The following is a 21,173-nucleotide window of genomic DNA, read 5'->3' as shown; positions in this document are numbered from 1 at the left end:
TGATTCAACAAACCCATCCTTAGGGCTGACGTACGCCTGGGCCAACCGAACCTGTAGGCCTTGTGGATGCTGATGGTGGGGTTCCATCCATCTCGCCAATCGTTTCTGGGATAGGGACCTTCGACCCTCTCAGGAATCCTCCAGCATCCTGTGCGTACCTTCCCTGAGTATGCGTCCTTACCTTCTGGGACTTTCGAGTGGAGAGGGAGAGAGGAGGGGAAGGAGGAAGGAAGGGAGAGAGCTCCATATATCCGCGTCTGGAGGGATCCCGGTAGATTTGGGATTCTTCCGAATCGTACGGTCCTTGGACCTGTAACCCGTGACCGATTCACCAGCAAGAGCCATACCCCGGCTGTCTCCGTCCCTGCCACCAATTGCACCCTGTGTATTCTAAAATAAAGTAAAGCCAAAGCTCAAACAAAGGACAAAAGAGCCCCTGTAGAGCACAACAGAGTAGCCAGTGAAGAAGACAACCCTTCACTTCACGAGTAGCAAAGGAGAGGCCATTGGATTTCTTATCCAAAATAAGATGACACTTATCAATCTTTGAATAGTTCTTATGAAACTCAAACATATTATTATTCTTACAAAGCAAGCAAATTAGTCTCCGTCTCCCTAATCCCCCTATTCCGTTACATATGCACAGCAGAAAAGTTACCTGGGCTGGGCCGAGCTAGTATTTCATTCACTGCGCGTGCGCACACCAGAAAAGTTACCTGGGCTGGGCCGAGCTAGTATTTCACAGCAGAAAAGCAGCGGCGGCGGCGGCGGCGATTGCGCCGTTCCGGCGAGCCCCCTCCGGCGGAACCCTAGCCTCCTTCCTTCCCTGGTGCTGGTGCCTCACCATGACCCATGTCGACCTTCTCTCCTCCATCCCCCGCACCCGCTAGGAATAGGATCCCCCTCGCCAGGGTGCGCCTCGACGATTTGGCGCCCTTCGACGGCGCCTCCACCCGAGCCTACGCCACCGCCGTCGACGCCATCGCCGAATCCCTCACGCGCCACGGCGCCGCCGCTCTCGAGCTCCCCGCACCTGACGCCGCTATCGTCCGCTGCGGCCTCGAGTCTGCGCGCGCATTTTTCCACGCCCGCCCCGGTCTCTATGTCTACCGCGCCGGGAGGTATCATATATTGTGCTGCTTCATGTCCAACTAGCTTTCTGTATATAATAATGAAAGGCATCCCATTCGTATCCAACTATTGCTTACTGCACAGTGAGTGCCGTTGTGCACTTGTTATGGGATACCTATCCCTCTCTTCAAAATTTCAGAACTTTCAGAAACTCTTGTATATGCATAATAACATAGGATTTTTCTCAATACAAAATATGTGAAATAATCGCCTCGCAATACGTATGCCTCTATCAATGCCATGTTTTCATCAGTTTTTTCTTTCACATTTCTCCTCTAGTTTGCAGTACGCTAATTGCTAATTACATTAATCTACTCTACATTACAGGGCTCTGGATGATGGAGAGTTGTCGCCTGCTTGCATGGTCGATGCTTTCAGATGTCTGGGTAAGGCAGCCCGTGCTGCTCTCTGTGCAATAGCACGCAACCTTCGCCTACGTTCAGAGTAATGTACTTGTCCTTTCTTCCTAGCTTACTTTTTTCTTTCTATCATGGCATCGTGTTTACATTTCTTTTTCCTACTTACTAATTGTTCTTCTTTGCTTTCCAGTGCTTTCAGCCGTTTGCTTGATGACAATCCGTTGCCTCTTAATGAGGTTTCAGCCTCAGAATTGCTGGTGTCATCTTCTCATGGACACCTCCAAAGTGGCCAGCCACCTATAGTGGGCCTCAGGTCATCAATGCCTCAAGTAGATAGGGGTTTTGTTACACTGGTTGCTTCTGACCATCCAGGAATTGAGGTTTCAACCTGCTCATCCTGTTACTCTTTTGGAAACTTTATTTATCTTGAATGGCACAAAATAGCAATGTTTGTGGCTCAGGTTCTTCCCCCCGCGCTAGTTTTAGTTTTTAATGAATTGCACTGCTGTTCTGTATCCTCCTCATGTTTAGCTAAGTTAGTTAATGTTTTCTTTCCTGGTTTATATTTGATTTACTTTGTTGTTATGATTTGTCATCAGTGCCTTTTCATCTGTCAATTCCTATTGTTTATATTCCTTTGTAGGTTTGCAACCCAAATGGTCATTGGTACCTGGCAGATGGGGTCTCAGGCCCTAATGACCTATTGCTTTTGACTGGAAGAGCCTTGAGTCACGTTACTGCCGGTATACAGCTAAATTCTCAGTACAGGACCACTAACAGCGAAAACAGGTGAGAATCATGCAGACTGCTATAAGGATTAAAGTTCTCCACTGACATCTCATTTATTTTCTTTCTCTGTTCTCCTCCAGGGCATCACTCATGTTTAGGCTGATGCCTCGTGCCGATGCTATATTGGACTGCTCTCCAATTTCAGCTGCTGGACATTGCATACCACAGATCTACCAGCCCATATCCGCATGCCAATTTATGGATGATTTGCGTGCGGAAGAGCATATTGTTTCCCATCACTCAGAAGCACCTTGTGTGAGTATACATCTAAAGCTGCATAAATTTCATCACATGCATGTGATCTTGCAGTGCATTCATTTACAGTGATTCATGAGATGATGAGAGCCAGCACACCCCTTGGCTCTCTTTAAGAGTAGAAAAATGCTCCATTGGAAAACAGATGTGCTGCAGATATTATTCATCGGTAGCCTAAAAACTCCTAAGTTACTCATATTTTGCCAACTTGGGATGCAGGAATCACAGGGGAACTTTGTTAATGAACCATCCCTCAGAAGTGTACTCTCAGATCCTTTGTCGTAAGCTCTTCTTTGTCGAATGTTACACTTCATCCTAAGATAAATAGCCTGCATATAGTTTCTGTTTTCCTGCATGGATCCTTCAACTTATGCTGTTGCCTGTTCTACATTTTTATCTCGACACATACAGAGTAAAGAAAGACCGCTTTAGTCATTCTGGATCAATACAAAATTGCTCAAAGTGCACATGTGCAAAGTTCAAGTTGTGACACATCATCAAATTGCTTGACTTAGAAATGATGAATATAATGATAGAATAATCTTCTCTCTCTTTATTTTTTCCAGTGGGGCTTTTCTTGAAGATGCTATGGTTCTCTCATGTGGACACTCTTTTGGTGGCCTCATGCTGAAGAAAGTTCTTGAAATGGTATATTCTGATACTTCATTTTTTTTGTGTGTGTGACAGTTCTCAAACTTGTAAGTTTGTGACATCAAGAATAAAGTTATATGCTTTACTTTAGGTATTTATTCTCTTAGATACCATGGAAATCAATTGTTACCCTGAATCTGAATATGTTTTTGTCTAAAGGAACATCAATCTGTTGTGCTCTGCAGCTTAGTAGTTAGTACGGCAATCCCTTACAAGCAAAATTCTCTGCACTGGCATATTTTTGTTAATTCAACTGAGGCAGTCATTATGATCTGAAGTGACATTTGTCATAAGAAACTGGATATGGTTTCTGGTATTTTGGGTTAGAGTAAACATCCCAGTTCATGTTTCCCTTTCTCCATTTTTTTTTTACTTTTATCTAATTAGGCAAGGTGCAGCATTTGCAATGAAGAAGTTGATGCTGCCTCCTTATTCCCTAACCTTGGTATGTCTCAATCCTTATTTTGTAACATGAATCTGGCATTGGACATATTCTGTTTGCTCACTTACAGTTGGCAGTATTGGGTGTTAGCTCTAAGAGCGGTAGCTACAGTGGTCAAGATGGAAGACGATAGAAGGCTGTTTCATAATGCCGCCCTTCGGAAGCGCAGGAAAGAAGTGACTGAGCTTATGGATGCACGAAACGGAAGTAGCAAGGTACACAATGGTTTGAACATGCCTCGTGTAAGTAGTATAATTTTGAGATAGCTTATTCTTTCAGCATTTAGCAGGAGAATAGTGAGGTGGGGTTAGATGCTGAAAACTCCAGAGCATTCAAGGGGGTGCAGTACCCGTTTACGGTGGGCGACAGAGTCCTGATCATGGTACATTGTTGGTGACAGTTACCATGAAGAAGTGAGCTAATGCAGAACCATTTTGCTGAGAGGCGGACTCTTTGATGGTGCAGGGAAACAAAAGGACGCCTGATAAATTTGTTGGGAAGGAGGCAGTGATCACATCGCAGTGCCTGAATGGCTGGTTAGTAGGCACTCTTGATTCGTTTTTTCGGTTTTAGGATTGTTTGGGTCAGAAGTTTTGCTTAGTGGCACAAGCGAAGGAGTCTGTGCAGGTACCTTGTGAAGGCAGTTGATAGTGGAGAAAGCATACGGCTGCAGTACAGGTCGCTGAAGAAAGCGGGGGAGCCGCAGGTGCAAGCGCAAGCGCAAGCGCAAGCACAGGCCGAGATGAGATCGCAGCAGGCCCTGGCATTCCTGCAGAACAAACAATGAAGGACATGGGCCGGTGATGAAGTAGGGTTTTTGTGCAGGCGTACATGGGATTTTCCATGATATTCTGTTTTGTTGTAGGCATGCAAATGCAAGGGAGGATGGATGTACTGTAGATGCAGAGCCTTGTACGTAACCCGATGCTCTACTCCACATGTTCCTTGTTTGTTTTGGGTTCCATGGCCTCCCACAAACTTAGACTTGCCATCCAAGTCACTACACCTTTTTTTGTAAAAAAAAGGAAAAAGAAAAAAAGGTCACTACATGTTCATCATCCAGAACCATGACTCTTGTGTGTTGTCGTATTGACTAGCGAAGCTAGGGTCTTTCTTATATGATAGCGACGATGGTCGCTCCCATGTGTCGTGCAACTAACTGAAGCACGCAAGAAAAATCGGAGTTGCTCACCTCACTCACACCGCAGAGTTGTTCTCATGGCGCTGAGCCTTGGCGCCGCCACGCCCACCGCGCCGCCGCTTCCCCGTCGACGCGTCGTGCCGTTTCGCGCAACCGCCTCCCCCCCGGCGCTGGACCGGCGGCGGCGGCCGCAGAACGTGCCCGGGGAGTTCTTCGTGGGTGAGCAGAGCAGAGCAGAAAAGAGCTCTCATCTCTCTTGATAATAGTAATAGAAGAAGAAAAGAAATTCCTTACCTGACTGCTGACGCTCGTGCTTTGGCGCAGACCACCGGTGCATCGACTGCCAGACCTGCCGATGGATGGCGCCGGAGGTGTTCAAGAGGGTGGATGGCAAGGCCGCCGTTGCGGCGCAGCCCAGCTCCCAGGAGGACAAGACCAAGGCCCTGCAGGCTTTGCTCTCCTGCCCAACATCCTCAATCCACACACACAAACCTCCTAAAGACATTCTTCAAGTGCAAAACATGTTTCCTCTTCCTCTCGACGAGAGTCTACTTCCAGTACGCATCCTAGCAATCCCCATTTCTTTCTACTGATGATGGCCTTTCTCATTCATTGCAGATATAATATAGCTATGCCAATTTGCTCTTTCAAATCTAAGATGTAGCCTTTACAGTTAGAGTACAAAGACTATTTGCCAATATTTTCTTGCATGCTCCTAAGAAATTGCTGTGCTGTGCATTCACATTGCCAAACATTTGATTCTCAGGGTGTTTACCTTTGTGGTTACCATTCTGAACACTCTTTTGGGGCAACATCTTATCTGGTAACTCATCCACAGGGAAACATACTGATTGACAGGTAAACTTCCCTTTGATGATTACGCAGCCATGCACTTCCAAAACAGAACCCTGCGATGTAGATGCTCTAATATTTTGTTTTTTCTTTTAGCCCAAGGTATACTCCAAAATTAGCAGATAACATTGAAAGGCTTGGTGGAGTGCGCTACATGTTCCTGACCCACATGTATGTTTTGGACCTCAACCATACACAAGCGTTCTGTTTCTTCATGCAGTTACCATATTTATATATTATTGGGCATCAAAGCTTATCTCACTAGTTACCACCATACAGTGATGATGTGGCGGATCATAGGAAGTGGGCTCAACGGCTAAAATGTGAAAGGATCATGCATTCAGGAGATGTAAGGATCACACCTCTCTCTATATCCTTCTATCTGACATGACAGAATGGTGTAATTCCAGATCAATCTTCATTTATTTTGCCGTGGAACATTCATATTCCTTTTCGAATTCCACTCTCAGATACTGATTAGCAAGGTCTTATCCTGAAGAGTGACGAAAGCAAGAGCTACTACGCTGGCTAAAAATTATGATTCTACTTCAACAAATAATAATAGCTCCAGTTTGCACACTATAGCATTTGATATCTGTTATTTATTAAACAATGGATTAGTGATTTATATGATCCTTCAACTTGAGGAAACATCCAAAAGAAAGAAACTTACAGCGTTGGGAACTTGGGATAGATGCTAGCATCAATATTTTGGACTTGGGAACATAGAGGGGTAGAGCATTCTGCTTCCAAGTGAATGTGGCTCTTTGGAGAGGACCTGATATATGGTTTTTACCGCAATAACCTTTCTGATGCAGGTAGAGGAGGGTACTGCGAATGTTGAGTGGAAACTTGATGGAAATGGACCATGGAACATTGGAACAGATTTCGAACTTATCCATACACCAGGCCATACCCAAGTAAGAAATTCAGCTTAACGGGCTTGAATCCAGATGTGACTAGTAACAAAGATTTCTTAGCAACACAGATTTAGCACCTTGCTCATCATCTTCCAGGGCTCCATCTAGTTTGATTGTTAAACAAAACATTTTTCCAGGGCTCTGTCTGCTTGTATTACAAACCGCTAAAGGTGCTGTTCACTGGAGATCATGTTGCAAAGTCAGAAGAATCTGATGATCTAAATCTCTTTCGGATGTACAGCAAGCAATCAGGTACAAGCGTCGATCCCTTCCCGCTAGTCTTCATATGTAACCGATGATAACTCGTGAGTTAAACCATTAGGCTGGAGCTCTGATTATCATGTCTGTCTGCTGTACAACAAACTCGCAGTGACCCTTCAACTGGACAGCATCAGGAAGCTATTAGAAGTAGAATTCGAGTGGATTTTACCTGGTATGCAGTGCACTCCTCAGATATCAGAAATGGAATATAAGTTGGCATAATTCAACTCGATTTCTATCTCATGTCTACTTCATATTACTTTTATCTATGTTATGCTGTTTAGTTATTTATTTGTTTGTATTTTATTTGTTAACTTGTGTCCTGGAATCGAGCTGTTCACAGGACATGGCTATCGAATCAAGTACAGAGATGTGCAAGCCAAGAATGCAGCTATGGAGTCCCTCCTAGCTAACTACACAAGCTAGGAGCATCTTAATTGAGTCAGTGGTCACAAAGAAGGACACTCCAGGAGGCTGGATGTTGCCGCTGCTGTTTCCAGAGAACACCATCTTTGTAATAGAGCTGCAGGCTGTACCTTTCTTCTGCACATTTTCGAGTCAATAATGAAGCCCACATTTGCACATATATGTACCTGCCGAATGTTTTCTCAGTTTTTTCCCCAGAAATTTCTGCAAGAATGTATAATTTATCATAGGATGGTACATTCTACAAATGCAACACAAATTAAGCCCCAACTTCACATCAACTCATCGGTACAGCTATAAAAAAAAAGAATAAATGGGAACTTAATTTGAGCATATAAATTATGTATTCTTGATGATAGCAGTAAACAAAACTGCTCTCTCTTCCGGAAGTTACAGCTCCCAACTCAGAATCCACAAAAAAGGAATGCCGCTCCAAACTCAATGGTAAAGAAGAAACAAAATCCCACTGTTCACTCTTTAGTGTTACATAAGGTACAAAACTGAACACTGTTGGCAAGAGAAGTCCTCTAAGAAATCAACGCTTCCAGGTATTCATCCACATATGCAAGGCAAGGCCAATGATCAGTCCTTATCCTGACCAATGTGGAGGCACAACCTACTTCCATCAAGAAGAGGAGGTGATACCTAGGTGGTAGGAATATCATGACACGCATGACTCCCATATCCCTCTTGCTTTCATGGCCATACCTCTCAGAACCAACCCCAATATCGTCGTCGTCTATAAGCTGAAGCTGGAGATTGCTGTCCGGTGAATATGGAACCAATGCATCAGCACCTACACTGGCATCTGAGACACTTTCTTCCCACAAAACGTTCTTAATGACTCCATTTCCTCTCAGAATGGTTACAAGTGAATCTCCAGCAACACTGACAACAAAGGAAGCCAGGTATCTTTCAACAGCTCCAATCAAAACCTTCGGAGTTACCTCCATAAGCTTAACAGACCGAGTCCCGTTAATGGCAGCTGATCCCTTCCCTCCACTCAAAGGGAAAGTCTCTCGACCTGTGTTAGAAGAACTATCACAGGCCTCCCATAAAGCATGAAACAGATCCTGATAGTACATAGCCACACCCTCTTTTGGTGTATCAGGTGGTACAATGGCCTTCATAAACATGTCCTCAATGCCAACTGTAATAGGTTTAAGGGACCCTGATAAGACTTGACAGTTCTCTGTATTTGCTGCAACTGAAACATCAATAAGGCCAGGTGAAGGCTCTCGAGGTTCCAGCTCAATCACCACTGAAGCACAGTAAGTGGATTCTTCCCTGTTCTGATTATCTACGGGGACAATGTCCATACCAGAACCAGGAGGTTCCCCTAGTATGAAAGGTACATGACATGAGGGAATTTTTCCGAACTGTGCACTTGACGAGAATGTAATTGCCACTGCATAAAGGGCTGGCAACTCATCAGCCCCGTCAGAACCTGAAACTGGCGAATCCAATCCCCATGCATGGTTAAATGGCTCTGGCTCAAATCTAAATGTGCAGTGTATTCTTATCTTGAGACCAGATGAGTGCAGGTAGTCAGGAATGCACGCGAAGTACCTTCTGAGGATTTGCAATGTTTCAGCACCTTTAGAATCCATCACACGAAGTGTTTCTTGTGTATAGCCAATTCTCTCTATTGTCGGTCCTGCTGGCTTTTCTTGCTCAGAGGGAGTAGAGCTCACATCCTGTATACTTAGAATGTAACCAGATGGTCTGCTCTGGACACTGAAATTAGGCAATGTGAGGGCCCACGATTGCTTTACAACTAGAGGAACAATCCTTTCAAGATGAATGTATGACACCAGATCAGGCATGCTCTTAAGATCCTGAGCAGGACGTGGTGATGGGATGTCGAATAAGGAACCCGGATGAGAAGGCGCGACACCTGAAGGTTGCTCGCCAACTCCCATGAGATGCCTCAGTTTCTTCCCAGGAACACAAGATAACATCCGCAAGCAAATCCTGGATGAATCATTTTAAAAGCGATGAGAAGACAATCGAGCAACACATAACACAAACCAAGTGATACATGAAACTCTACCTTGCATGGTCCCGAACCTCAAGATCAGGGAAGGACTCAATGGTGAGCACAAGAAGATGCGAAAGGGGAAGGAAGACATGAGAGCTGTGATGATGCTTCAGCATGACACGGCAAATGCCCACAACCTTGCTTCCCTGAGACCATGACTTTAGCTCTGTGTCTGGGCCGTGCTTCTTGGTGAGAGAAACCATCTGCTTGGTGAGCAATTCTAATAGGCGGAGCTGAGGCACCGTCTCATTCTGTGCAATCTTCTCAAAAAGAGGGTAGTACGACGCAAGCTGGTAGCCTGGCTCAAGCCTTGGAAGCAGGCGCTCATCAAGTGTCCGGAGCAACCACTCCCCAGCCCACCGATGTGAGTTACAAGCTAGCAGACGGTTGGTGAACTCTGCGATCACTGGGACTAAACCGCGATGCTCCAATGCAATATCAACCAAGATAGCCTGCATACACAGTGATCACAGAAAGAGGCGTCGTTAAATTGGTTTGCACTACAATTGAACTGTGTGTTCTTGCAGATTTGATGGACAGTGCCTATTGTTAACTATCTCGATAATTTCTACCTGTAAATGGTGGAAGATAGTAGAATTCAGGAGCTCACCAGCCCCGGAGCAGCACGTGTCATCGGTGCTGTGAGGAGCAGCAATAACCAAGACCCTGTGCAGCGCTCGGAATGCCACACCCGTTTCAGTACTCCATGCCGGAAGACACCTGAAGGCGGAGACGCAAACCAAGCCATCATCAAGGAGCCTGTTCGCTTGCTCGCTAGCTCTTCCTCCTGCAACCTTCTCCCCATCAACTTCAGCAGCAACATAAGCTAGACAATCCAGCTTCTTGGCCTTGAGCGCAAGGGGATCAAATAAGTTAGGGTAAAACCATCGGGCAAGCCCAGGCACTAGATTCCTGAACCTGGTAAACCCAAGTAGCCAATGCAAAGCCAGCAATCGTGCTGCGAGTGGGCGGTGCGCCTCACGAGCAGCCAAAGCTAATCGGCGCGCCATTGTGCGCTCATCCTCGGCCCCAAACGCATCTGGGAACCGCACGAAGAGCGTGAGCAGCGAGTGTAGCAGCATGGGGTTGGAGGAATGCACCATTCCCCCAAACTGCACCTTGATGTGCGCTGCGATCGCTGGCGCCCACTCGAGCACAGCGGACGCGACCTCCGCGAGGATGGCCGTCATCTCCATGGCCGCTGCGGGCGTGAGCACCTGCGGCCGGTCCATGAGCAGGGCGAGCACCTTCCTTATGTCCCTGACGTTGACCTCCGAGGGCGGCGCAACAGACGTGGCGGGAGGCGAGAGCAGGTGGGCGGGCACGGAGAAGGGGGTGGGCGGGCCGGCCACCGCGAGGATGGAGGTGGTGGCGGCCAGCCTCCCGAGTCGTACGGCGTGGCGCGCGGCGGAGGCGAGCAGGAGGAGGTATGACTGCGCGGCCGGGGAGCGCTCTGCGGCGGCGAGCGCGTAGAGGTGGCCGAGGGCTTCGGCGAGGAGCCCCGGGAGCGCGGCGTCGAGCGCGCGCAGGGCGTCGCAGGCGAGGGCGCGCGCGGCGCGGTCGGGCGCGTGGTTGGGGCGGTTGGCGGCGGCGAGCAGCGCGTCGACGAGAGCGGCGAGGGGCGGGGCCTCGTGGTCTTTGGAGACGGGCGCGGCGAGGGCGGAGGCGAAGGCGGAGACGACGGTGGTGAGGAGGTGGTCGCGGAGCGGGTGGTCGGCGGGGAAGGAGAGGAAGGAGGTGAGGAGGACGGGGAGGCTGCGCGGGGCGGGCGGGAGCAGGTGGTCGTCGATGAGGGAGAGGAGGAGGGGCTTGAGGTGGGAGGGGAGGTCGCGGCGGGGGAGCGAGGAGACGGCGAGGTCGAGGAGCGGGAGGTGGAGCCATCGTTGGCGGCGGGAGGGCGAGGATGAGGAGGAGGCGAAGTCGTCAAGGAGCTGCTCCCACTCCTGCGGCGAGAGCTGCCGGTCCATCGCCGGCGACGACGTCGTCAGATGCGGTGGCCGGTCTCGTGGGGGATGGAATGGGAATTGTGGGAGGAGGTTGGTGGCCTCGCCTCGCCGTCGCCGCCCGCCCGCTGGGTTAATTGATTGGGCTTTTGATGGGCTTCCGTGGGCCCAAAAGGAAGGCAAGGGAGCGTGGGCCCCACGCACGGTCCGAACTGGTGGGAGAAGCCGCTCCACCTCGGCCCGTCACCACCACCACCAGTCAGTCAGTGGTCTCTTCTTCTTCTTCCTTGGGGTCCGTCCGTCCATATCTCTTCTTTTCCGGCGAGGCCACCACCGCACGTCCTCGCCGGATGTCGGTGAACCCCGATGTTGACCCCCTCCGCCGGCATCCCGCCGCCGCCGCCGCCCTCCCTCTCCGCTGCTAGCCCCTCCACGTCCTACTTCCTCCCCTCCCTCCGCCCCCGCCGCCGATGCCGATGCCTTCCCGTCCCCAGAGCCGCCGCCTTTCCCTCCAAGCGCACGACGCCGCTCCCCACCACCAGCCTCCCGCCCGAGGCCCCCGCCCCCTCCACCGCGCCCCAGCTCGACACCCCCTTCACGCCCGCGGGGGCCTACCGGGGAGCAGAGGACCCGCTCGTCTCCAAGCTCCGCACCCAGCTCGGCGTCATCCACCCGCTCCCCGCGCCACCCTTCAGCCGCTTCGTCATCGGCCTCTTCGCCCTCTTCTTCTTCGTCGGCGCCGCCTTCGACAAGCTCTGGACGCTGCGCAAGCGCCGCCGCGCCGAGCGCGAGCTCAAGGTCAACGGCTCCTGGCCCCAGGTCCCCACCTCCAGCTTCTCCTTCTTCCTCGAGGAGAAGGACCTCCAGCGCAAGGAGTCCGTCGAATGGGTCAACATGGTGCTCGGCAAGCTATGGAAGGTCTACCGCACAGGCATCGAGAACTGGATCGTCGGCCTGCTCCAGCCTGTCATCGACAACCTCCAGAAGCCCGATTACGTCAACAGGGTCGAGATCAGGCAGTTCTACCTCGGAGAGGAGCCGCTCTCCGTCAGGAACGTCGAGCGCCGGACCTCGAGGCGCGCAAACGACCTGCAGTAAGTTCCCCCACTTCCCTTTTTCTTTTTCTTTTTTTTATAAAAAAATCCCTAAATTAGCTGCTGGTGAAGAAGAAGAAGAAGAAGAAGAAAAGGCACCGACCAAGTTGGTTCTGTGTTCCAGGTACCAAATTGGCATTCGCTATGCCGGTGGAGCACGCATGGCATTGGCCCTCTCCCTAAAGTTTACCAAAGTACCAATCGTCGTGCCAGTTTGGGTTCGAGATTTCGACATTGATGGGGAGTTATGGGTTAAGCTAAGGCTCATTCCAACAGAACCATGGGTGGGAGCTGTATCTTGGGCTTTTGTATCCCTTCCAAAGATCAAGTTTGAGCTCTCACTGTTCCGCCTATTCAATCTTATGGGTATCCACTTGCTTGTCCAAACTCAATATCTTGATTTTATTGTTATTCAATTGTGTTTTTGAAAGATGACATATTTGGCCCCTTCGAACTTGAATTACTTGACTGAAGCAAAATTTTGTACTTTGGGAATCAGGAGTATTGGTTTTCTCAAGATATGCGATATTACACGTGTTAGACAAAAAATTCTATATGTGTCCTAATTACTACATCGTGTTACGCAGTAGTGCTAGTACCTCTCTTGTGCACATAGTTTTGTAGTTATTCCTTTGTTGGATAGTTGAAGTTTAAGCTATCTTTGTTTAGAAAAGAAATATATGCTTATGATCACAATGTTATGGAACTATTGTATCGTTTCTATTGCTCATATGTACATGTTATTAACATTTGATTGTTTTTTTGACTGATAGAATGGGATTAAACAACTAGAATGACATATTCCATTCTTTAGTGCTGGGTGGTTTGCTGACTCCAGGCAGAAGTCGGAGACCTTTATAAATGAATTTAATTGTCTAAATTCGCAAGATACTCTCAACCGAATTAGCTCTTTGGTAAAACACCATTAAAGGTCCAAATTAAGATATGAGAAGATCTGTCTTTTTTTTGTATCCTACATACAAGCCGTTGTTCATTTTTTTTTCCTTGATTGTGAGCCTTTTCTTTCATGATATTCCTATAGCATTATGCATTACAAATCTAATAGCTTGGCTAACAATATTCTTACATCTTTTGCATGGACCTGGTGCCTGTCTCTGCTAGCCATTCCTGTTCTGTCAATGTAAGCATGTTTGCCTCAAACATTATGCAAATTTGTGGTTCAATCTGTTTGTTTTAGTGCAATCAATAGTCCTTGTTAATCCATCTTTTTCCTATCACCAGCAATTACTATTGGTGCATTTATTCTCCATTCAGTTGGTATGTAGCCATTTAGGTCATTTTGTAATGATAATATTATTGTTGTGGTGCCATCCTCACCTTCTCTCCTAGTTTTGTCTAGTTTTGATTGCTTATAAAAGATTAAAAGGCTATTCCTATTTGCTACCCTCCTGTTTCCTAACCATTTTCGCAATAACTTTTGCGCTAAAAATGTTATCTTTGATCATGCTTCGTTGGTTAACTTTCTATCACACCTAGCTTCTTTAGTGAATGACTCACAGACTCTCGACAAACACTCTTAGGATTTATGATCAAAATATCTAGAAAAGAAAATTGTGTTTCTTACTGATTTTTTGACACATTTATTTGATGTATATATATGATGTTGATAGTTTCGAAATATTCTGTTTGTATCATGTTTCAGGGAAAGTCTTCGATCATTCCCAAATTCAATGTCTTTGGCTGTCGCAATTTTTTATGCGTTTTTTTGTAGACAGGTCCTGTTCATTGCTAGATATTAACATAATAAATCACCATCGCCAGGTTTCTCACAAAACTTCTGACAGAAGATTTGCCACGTCTCTTTGTGCGGCCCAAAAAGATAGTCCTTGATTTTCAGAAGGGAAGAGCTATGGGACCTGTTTCAGGAAGTATTGCAAGTGACATAATTCAAAATGTTGCAAGTGACATAATCCAAGATGGAAACAAGGACTTCGTTGGAGAGCTATCAGTGACGCTAGTTGATGCTAGAAAGCTTAGCTTCACCCTGTTTGGTAAGAGACCTTTGCTTTGCAAATGAAATATATCTATTAGTCAAGAGATCTAGCATCTGCTTATTAGTTAAGAGCTGTCATCCAGTTCATCAGTGGGAGCCCTATCTTGTCCCTTGTTGTATTAGGCAAGAATTGCTAAAATTGAAAAACTTTCCTTTGGTAAATAAAGTATGAAAGTAGAATCCGGTAGACCGAAGGAAAAAATTTTGGGCAGGTCTCAAATGGCTCCCCGTTTCTTAGGGCTATGCTAGACTAGTTTTGATCCTGTCCAAAGTAGCACAGGATTTTTGCAGCTGAGACATTTGTGCTAAGGAATGTGCTGAAGTATTAATATCTGGACTGATAGAATCACATGGCTGAGTGGTGCTACAAGAGAAGGTAGTTCAATAATATTTGTATAATCTGGGGAAAAAAGGAACCAAGAGAAGGTAGTTCCTTCTTTTGTTATAAACACCTGTTTCATCTGCCGTGCGGAACTTCACATTATATTTCATTTGCAGGCAAGACAGACCCTTATGTTGTCATGATTCTTGGTGATCAAGTGATAAAGAGCAAGAAGAACAGTCAAACAACTGTGATTGGGCTACCAGGAGAACCAATTTGGAATCAAGTAAGGTTTCAACACTCTGAACTCATGGGTGTTTGCTGAAACCTTACTTCATGTACACCATCATGCTTATAAACACTTCATGTTAAAACAGGATTTTCATCTGCTTGTTGCAAATCCTCGCAAACAGAAGTTGACCATTCAAGTGAAGGATTCAATTGGACTAACTGACGTCACTATTGGCACTGGGGAGGTATGTTTTTTCTTCAATCAGGAAGTTCCTTCTATTCTCCATCGATGCTAGTAGATGTGTTTGAGCATAAAAGTATGAGATCAATGGTTTTCCATGTGATTCTGGGCATCTTTGGTTACATTCGGATGAATTTCTGAAAACCGTATAATATTTTTGTCAGGTTGAGTTGGGGTCGCTTAAAGATACAGTTCCAACTGACAAAATTGTAACTTTATATGGCGAATGGGGCTTGTTTGGGAAATGCGCAGCTGGAGAGGTGCTACTTCGGCTTACGTTCAAGGCGTACGTTGAGGACGAGGAAGATGAGACGGTGAGAAGCGAGCTTGGTGGTGGTTACATCTCAGACGAGGATGTGCTGGACTATGTCCAAGGTGACATGAGCAAGGGAAGTGACTTTTTGGGTAAAGAAAGAGAAACATTCATGGATCTCCTTGCTGCGCTGCTTGCGAGTGAGGAATTCCAAGGTATAGTGTCATTGGAAACGGGAACTTCAAGAGATCCTGAGCAGGTGGGCAGTGGATCAGGAAGCGCCGACAGTGTAGTCTCTCCTGCGGCGGCTAATGCGGAGACTGTATCTAATAGCTCCACAGGTGAAGAGCCATCTTAGCTTTGATTATATATGTTGGCTTTGCTTGTTTGGTTTCTCATATTGTTGTTTATTTCAGATACGGCTCTGGTGTGGCTTGCGGCCATAACGAGTGTGGTGGTGCTCGTGTCCTCCAACCTTGGTGCTTCAGGCTATTTCAACCCTTGAAGCCAGGCATCATGATTAATTATTGTTGGAGCAGCTTAGCAAAGCAATCCATCCATCCGGCTTCAATTTTCTAACAATACGGCTCGGCTTGCTTGTAAATTTAGCGTTTCATCAGATCCACAGAACCATGCTAGCTGAGCTGAGTTAACCGAAGCTGGTTGTAAATGGTCGTGAAAATTCACATCTCTTATTTTCTTTTCTTTTTGACATCTTTCCAGCAAGTGTATATTCATATCATCTCTTCTTCTGTCCTAAAGTTGTTTGTGCTGTTCTGTTTGGACTACCAAATTGGGCTGTGGCCTCAAGGATCCGGCACCAGCAACTCCTCTCACCTTCCGGTCTCCCCTCCACGGCTGTATTATATGTGTCTTGACTGGAGTATATATGTGTCTTGTATTATTAGTAGTATTAGCTGTTTGGGCTCCTGATTAGCGTTCAAGCACGTCTGTTTGCTCGGTAACTAATTGTTGTATTGGATGGATTAGCATGCGCTAGATGGAGGTCGAAACTGCTCTGGCATTAGATACTGGCATTGCTTTTGCTGCTCCTTGCATTCACATCTTCACGTGCTATCTTCTTGTTCTTTGCTCATACAAAGGAGAGCTCCCTAGTGTTCTATATTGGTATCTCTGTGATGTTACCATCTCTCTGTTTTATTGCTAAGTTTGTAACCTTGCCTGCTGTTGAGGGGTGGGATGGGATCTAGTATGTTAATCTCTAAGTAAAGATCCATGTATTTAGATAAAGATGTATGTTGGCATGTGATGACGTTAATATGCTTATGCTCAAATCTTTTCTAACTATAAACGGGTCAAGGGGTAAATACTTTAGGTGAAGGTGCTTCTGCTGACATGCGTCGAATGAGATTTCAGAGCTTGGTACAACAGCGTAACATGTTTGCTTGGTCCTTTTCCAAACGAAATGGACACGACTGCAGTAATGCTAATGTTGTGCCAGAATTTCTACACAATCTATAAACAGCAATTTTGCAAAATATTGCCTGTACTATGTAGAGAACATTTGTAAGGTCAATAGATCTTATGTCTGCTCAGGGATAAATTGTTCTTCTATGTTGCTTGACATTTTTAATTTGACAAATGGATGCATCATGGATGCATATGCCATTTCACTTACGAGGATGTTGTTGCTCCTTTTTCCTTCAGAGGCAGAGGCAGCCTTGAGACGTGGCGGATCTGCAGACACCTCTGGTGCGGCGCAAGAGGAAGAAGGTTCTTGTGGACTACTTGGTTCAGTTCCGATGGATTCTTGTCATCTTTGTGGTCCTTCCATTCTCTGCGCTGATCTACTTGAACATCTATCTGGGAGATATGTGGTCTGCTATGAAGTCTGAGAAACGCCGGCAGAAGGAGCATGAGGAAAATGTAAACAAAGTTGTGAATCGGCTTAAGCAGAGTTCCGGCTTCAACCCCGAGAGAATCGGTCCAAAATTATTACACTTAATAGCTCAATGCTATCCATGCCAAAGCAATTGGTTTAACAAACACACACAAAGTATCAAACACCAATCCGCAAACTAAACGGCCATCCATAGGAGGCAAAGAAATTAAGGACTGATGTCTCCAAGGTTTGACATGCTTGGATTATCATCTCCTCATTGTGCTGCAACTGTGCGCACTGTCGAAGCCAGTACATTCCTTGAATAGAACCTGCATAAAAATTTTTGGTTGGCACTTGTCAAAAACGACATCATTCCTTGTTAACCAAATTGACCAACATAAGACCGTTGCCCCTGTTAATAAGTATAGGTCTGGTTTTTGCCCCCTTTGTGTTAATCATTGATCTAATAAATCATCAAAGTTCAAAGGTGGATCAAATCCAAAAATGATATGGACCACCTGCCACAGGAATCTAGCATAAACACACTAAAAAAAGATGTTGGATAGTCTATTCGGAGCAACAAAAGCTACGAATCTTACTACCGTTCCAATTTCTCCTAGCCAGATATCTTTTGTATAAGCATTACCTCTTTTTTAAGTACCACATAAAGATTTTAATCTTCAGAGGTAGCTTAGCACGCCAAATTTCTCCTGTGACTTTTACCCCATTATTAATCAAGTGCCTATACATGGAACGCACTGAGAAGGACCCGTTAGCATGAAGTGACCAACTAAAGGTGTCTCTACCCTCCTGTAAATTTACATTCAAGAGTCTTGCTACAAGATTATGCCAGTCTTGTAGATTATCACCCACTAACGATCTCCAGAAAGAGATATTTAAAGGTGTTGAACTAAACACTTCTGCAACTGTAGCGTATCTTTTACGAACGATGTTATACAGAGATGGATACTGGGAGCTCAACGTCTGGTTACCCAGCCATATATCTTCCCAGAACCTAATATTTGATCCTTCCTACAACTTAAATCTTCTCAGGCTAAGGAACTGGTCTTTCACACTCATAAGGCTCATCCAAAAATGTGAGTCTCCTGGTTTCTTTATAACCTGACCTAACATCTAGTTCTTTAGATATTTGTTTCTTAATAATTCTTGCCAAGTCCCATCCTCATTACACAATTTAAAGAGCCACTTACTAAGTAGGTATTTATTTTGTAGTTCTAGATTTTGTATGCCCAGTCCACTTGTTCTTTTGGTTGGCACAAAATTTTCCATTTAACTAATCTGTACTTCTTATGTTGATCATTTTGCAAAAAAAAATCTTGATATATAATAATCCATTTTATTGAGAATTTCCTTCGAGACCTAAAAAAAGAACATCATAAATATCGGTAAACTGGATATAACCGAATTGATCAAAACCAGTCTACCTCCAACTGATAGTAACTTTCCTTTCCATCCACTTAGTCTCTTTTCAAATCTATCTTCAATGAATTTTCAGTCATTGTTACTCAATTTCCTATAATTGCATTGGGATGCCAAGGTAGTGAAAGAGGTATGTTCCCATCCTACAACCAAATAGTCTTGAATATTCCAATTCAAACTGTTTTGCCCATCCAAAGTAGAAGATTTCACTTCTATGAAAATTTATTTTTTAGCCCAGATAATTGTTCAAAGACGCAATAATTTCATATTCCTTGCTTTGTCAATATCATGATCCATAAAAATTACAATATCATCTGCATATTGCAGGATAGGCAAGCCATCCTCCACCAGGTGTCGGCATGCCATGGATTACACAGCTAGGTTTAAGCCCTCGTTTGCACAGCTAGGAAGCATGGATTGCTGTCGGCATGCGCAATGTGGATTACAAGCGCGCAAGGCACTTTGAGGTTGACCTTTCTGCATTCAGGAACATTCTTGAGATTGACAAAGAGAGGATGATAGCCAAGGTCGAGCCTCTGGTTAACATGGGGCAGATAACTAGAGCCACCTGCCCAATGAATCTTGCCCTTGCTGTGGTTGCTGAGCTTGATGACCTTACTGTTGGTGGTTTGATCAACGGTTACGGAATTGAGGGAGCTCTCACATTTATGGCCTGTTCTCTGACACGATGGAGGTTGTTCTTGCAGATGGCTGAGTTGTCAGAGCCACCAAGGACAACGAGTACTCCGACCTGTTCTAAGGCATGCCATGGTCGCAGGGCACACTGGGGTTCCTAGTTTCGGCTGAGATCAAACTCGCTCCCACCAAGGAATACATGAGGCTGACGTACACTCCTGTCAAGGGGACCTTGAAGGAAATTGCACAGGCTTACGCCGATTCTTTCGCTCCAAGAGATGGCGACCCTGCAAAGGTCCCTGACTTTGTAGAAGGGATGGTGTACTCATCCTCGGAGGGTGTGATGATGACCGGTGTGTATGCCACGAAAGAGGAAGCGAAGAAGAAAGGCAACAAGATCAACCGTGTCGGGTGGTGGTTCAAGCCCTGGTTCTTCCAGTACGCGCAGACAGCTCTGAAGAAGGGCGAGGAGTTCAACGGCGCGGAGGCTGTGCACAGGCTGGAGCAGTGGCTGCCATTGCTACCAGCCGCAGTACGCGGTGTCGGAGCTGAGCGAGAGGGACTTGTGGAGGATGTTCGACGCGTCGCACTACGAGCACTGCCGCCGCAAGTACGCCGCCGTGGGGACGTTGATGAGCGTCTACTACAAGTCCAAGAAGGGGAGGAAGACGGAGAAGGAGGTGCAGGAGGCCGAAGCTGCCGTACTCGAACCTGCCTACGCCGAAGAGATCTGAAAAAGATGTGCCACATTTCCTAGTAGATTGGTGTCTGATCGTTCTTTGTCTGAAAAGGAACTGCCACCAAGTAGTTTCTGTTGATTGGGTTGCTAGTACTCCTCTTGCCGTGCTCTGATGTGATAGGTTTGGCAAGGCACTCTTGAAACTGTTAGGTATTTCTTGGTCCTTTTTTCATTTCATGTATTTGTTTCGTCTGATAATTCAGCTGCTTGTAATAAATACTGCATTTGGTATTCGGGATAATTCAGCTGATTCCAATGGTTAGTTGATTTGATCCTCGTAATATATATCATACTCCTAGCGATTGCAAATTGTTTGGTATAGGAGATAAGCTGCCTGATTTAAAATGGTTGGCTGATTATTCTTCCATTAATAATATTTTGCCTTGCTGTCCGGCAACTTGACTACCTGAGGAGCTAGCTGTGCTTCAAAACTCATTTTAAATAAATTGAAAAGGTAATAAGTGATGAGTTAGTTATTACTGATCCATGGATGGTGCTGTGTATTAGTATTATCTTGATGAGTTGCAGAGCGTTCAGCATGCATGCTCTAGCTTAGCTTTTACTTCATCAAAATCTATGGCTCTAGGAAAGCTAAAATAACCTATATAATTTGAAACGAAGGGAGTATTTAATGGAGGGAGTATTTAGGTATTTTAACATGCGTGCATGGTGTGCATGATTTAGGCTCGGTTTGGATCGTCCAAAACTAATTTTTTTTTAGTTGGAGAGCTACTGGAGCTAATTTTATTTTGAGTCAACTAAAGTTTAGTGTTTAGTTAGGGTCTCCAAACGACCTTAATTTCACAGCGGCATGCATGGAGAGGTAGGTGTCCAAGATAGAAAGAAACTATATATACAAACGCACACTCTGATGAAAACACAAAAAGGTTAGGTGTTATTAATTATATTTGGCCCTGCTTTCATTCTCATTTCTTTCTTGCGTCTGATATTTCAGCTAGTACGGTGTTGGAGATAATAATTAAACCTAATTATATTTTCATTAATTCTCATTCTCGTTTATTTGCACACCACCACTATATATACACTACAAATTAACACGATCCAGAGTACTTCATGATATCCACCCTCTCTACTATCAAGTCTCAACGATACGGGCAGCAGCAACCAACAGGTGATCGATCGACATCG

At 45.7% G+C, this 21,173-nt stretch overlaps 5 protein-coding genes across 9 annotated transcripts; 4 read left to right on the top strand and 1 right to left on the bottom strand.

The window, feature by feature from the left end:
* Window positions 1-594: 594 nt before the first annotated feature.
* LOC117841679 (uncharacterized) lies at window positions 595-4,692 on the top strand. Of its 5 annotated transcripts, none has more exons than XM_034722149.2 (12): window positions 595-1,121; window positions 1,459-1,575; window positions 1,681-1,870; window positions 2,134-2,279; window positions 2,360-2,534; window positions 2,754-2,815; window positions 3,101-3,182; window positions 3,573-3,630; window positions 3,718-3,842; window positions 3,914-4,009; window positions 4,093-4,163; window positions 4,246-4,692. In XM_034722149.2, the coding sequence occupies exons 1-12, from the start codon at window positions 853-855 to the stop codon at window positions 4,412-4,414; spliced, it is 1,560 nt and encodes a 519-aa protein (XP_034578040.1). In that variant the 5' UTR covers window positions 595-852; the 3' UTR covers window positions 4,415-4,692. The 5 variants fall into 5 exon arrangements, with proteins under 5 accessions (XP_034578040.1, XP_034578038.1, XP_034578041.1 ...); XM_034722147.2 differs by having other exon boundaries at window positions 596-1,121; window positions 4,243-4,692; XM_034722150.2 differs by having other exon boundaries at window positions 603-1,121; window positions 4,255-4,692.
* LOC117841682 (uncharacterized) lies at window positions 4,692-7,387 on the top strand. Its single transcript, XM_034722154.2, is given in 10 exon segments — window positions 4,692-4,987; window positions 5,093-5,325; window positions 5,535-5,626; window positions 5,717-5,791; window positions 5,900-5,969; window positions 6,439-6,540; window positions 6,678-6,792; window positions 6,911-6,973; window positions 7,145-7,211; window positions 7,213-7,387. Coding segments are annotated over 10 exon segments (1,113 nt in total). The 5' UTR covers window positions 4,692-4,845; the 3' UTR covers window positions 7,367-7,387.
* A 165-nt stretch (window positions 7,388-7,552) lies between these two features.
* On the bottom strand, window positions 7,553-11,334 carry LOC117841677 (uncharacterized). The gene is made up of 3 exons (XM_034722145.2): window positions 9,841-11,334; window positions 9,281-9,720; window positions 7,553-9,201 (listed from the first exon to the last, which is right to left on the bottom strand). Exons 1-3 carry the CDS (start codon window positions 11,233-11,235, stop codon window positions 7,755-7,757), a joined length of 3,282 nt encoding a protein of 1,093 aa, XP_034578036.1. The 5' UTR covers window positions 11,236-11,334; the 3' UTR covers window positions 7,553-7,754.
* Window positions 11,335-11,489: 155 nt separating this feature from the next.
* LOC117841678 (synaptotagmin-4) lies at window positions 11,490-16,202 on the top strand. The gene is made up of 8 exons (XM_034722146.2): window positions 11,490-12,305; window positions 12,430-12,671; window positions 13,428-13,446; window positions 14,088-14,317; window positions 14,818-14,927; window positions 15,019-15,117; window positions 15,278-15,707; window positions 15,783-16,202. Exons 1-8 carry the CDS (start codon window positions 11,578-11,580, stop codon window positions 15,869-15,871), a joined length of 1,947 nt encoding a protein of 648 aa, XP_034578037.1. The 5' UTR covers window positions 11,490-11,577; the 3' UTR covers window positions 15,872-16,202.
* A 997-nt stretch (window positions 16,203-17,199) lies between these two features.
* Window positions 17,200-20,373, top strand: LOC117856981 (delta(24)-sterol reductase). Its single transcript, XM_034739446.2, is given in 3 exon segments — window positions 17,200-17,253; window positions 19,057-19,303; window positions 19,306-20,373. Coding segments are annotated over 3 exon segments (1,038 nt in total). The 3' UTR covers window positions 20,043-20,373.
* Window positions 20,374-21,173: the final 800 nt, after the last annotated feature.

This window comes from Setaria viridis, chromosome 1, assembly GCF_005286985.2.
Source record: "Setaria viridis chromosome 1, Setaria_viridis_v4.0, whole genome shotgun sequence".
NCBI classification, from domain to species: Eukaryota; Viridiplantae; Streptophyta; class Magnoliopsida; order Poales; family Poaceae; genus Setaria; species Setaria viridis.
This window is presented reverse-complemented; position numbering and strand designations above follow the sequence as displayed.

Coding starts and splice junctions, on each gene's coding strand:
- LOC117841679 (XM_034722147.2), top strand. CDS start 853: ATGTCGACCTTCTCTCCTCCATCCCCCGCACCCGCTAGGAATAGGATC. Junction 2,535..2,753: donor ATCACTCAGAAGCACCTTGT/GTGAGTATACAT, acceptor CTTGGGATGCAG/GAATCACAGGGGAACTTTGT. Junction 3,843..3,913: donor CACGAAACGGAAGTAGCAAG/GTACACAATGGT, acceptor TTCAGCATTTAG/CAGGAGAATAGTGAGGTGGG.
- LOC117841677 (XM_034722145.2), bottom strand. CDS start 11,235: ATGGACCGGCAGCTCTCGCCGCAGGAGTGGGAGCAGCTCCTTGACGAC. Junction 9,721..9,840: donor CTATCTTCCACCATTTACAG/GTAGAAATTATC, acceptor CTGTGTATGCAG/GCTATCTTGGTTGATATTGC. Junction 9,202..9,280: donor GAGGTTCGGGACCATGCAAG/GTAGAGTTTCAT, acceptor TGATTCATCCAG/GATTTGCTTGCGGATGTTAT.
- LOC117841678 (XM_034722146.2), top strand. CDS start 11,578: ATGTTGACCCCCTCCGCCGGCATCCCGCCGCCGCCGCCGCCCTCCCTC. Junction 15,118..15,277: donor TCACTATTGGCACTGGGGAG/GTATGTTTTTTC, acceptor TATTTTTGTCAG/GTTGAGTTGGGGTCGCTTAA. Junction 15,708..15,782: donor TGTATCTAATAGCTCCACAG/GTGAAGAGCCAT, acceptor TGTTTATTTCAG/ATACGGCTCTGGTGTGGCTT.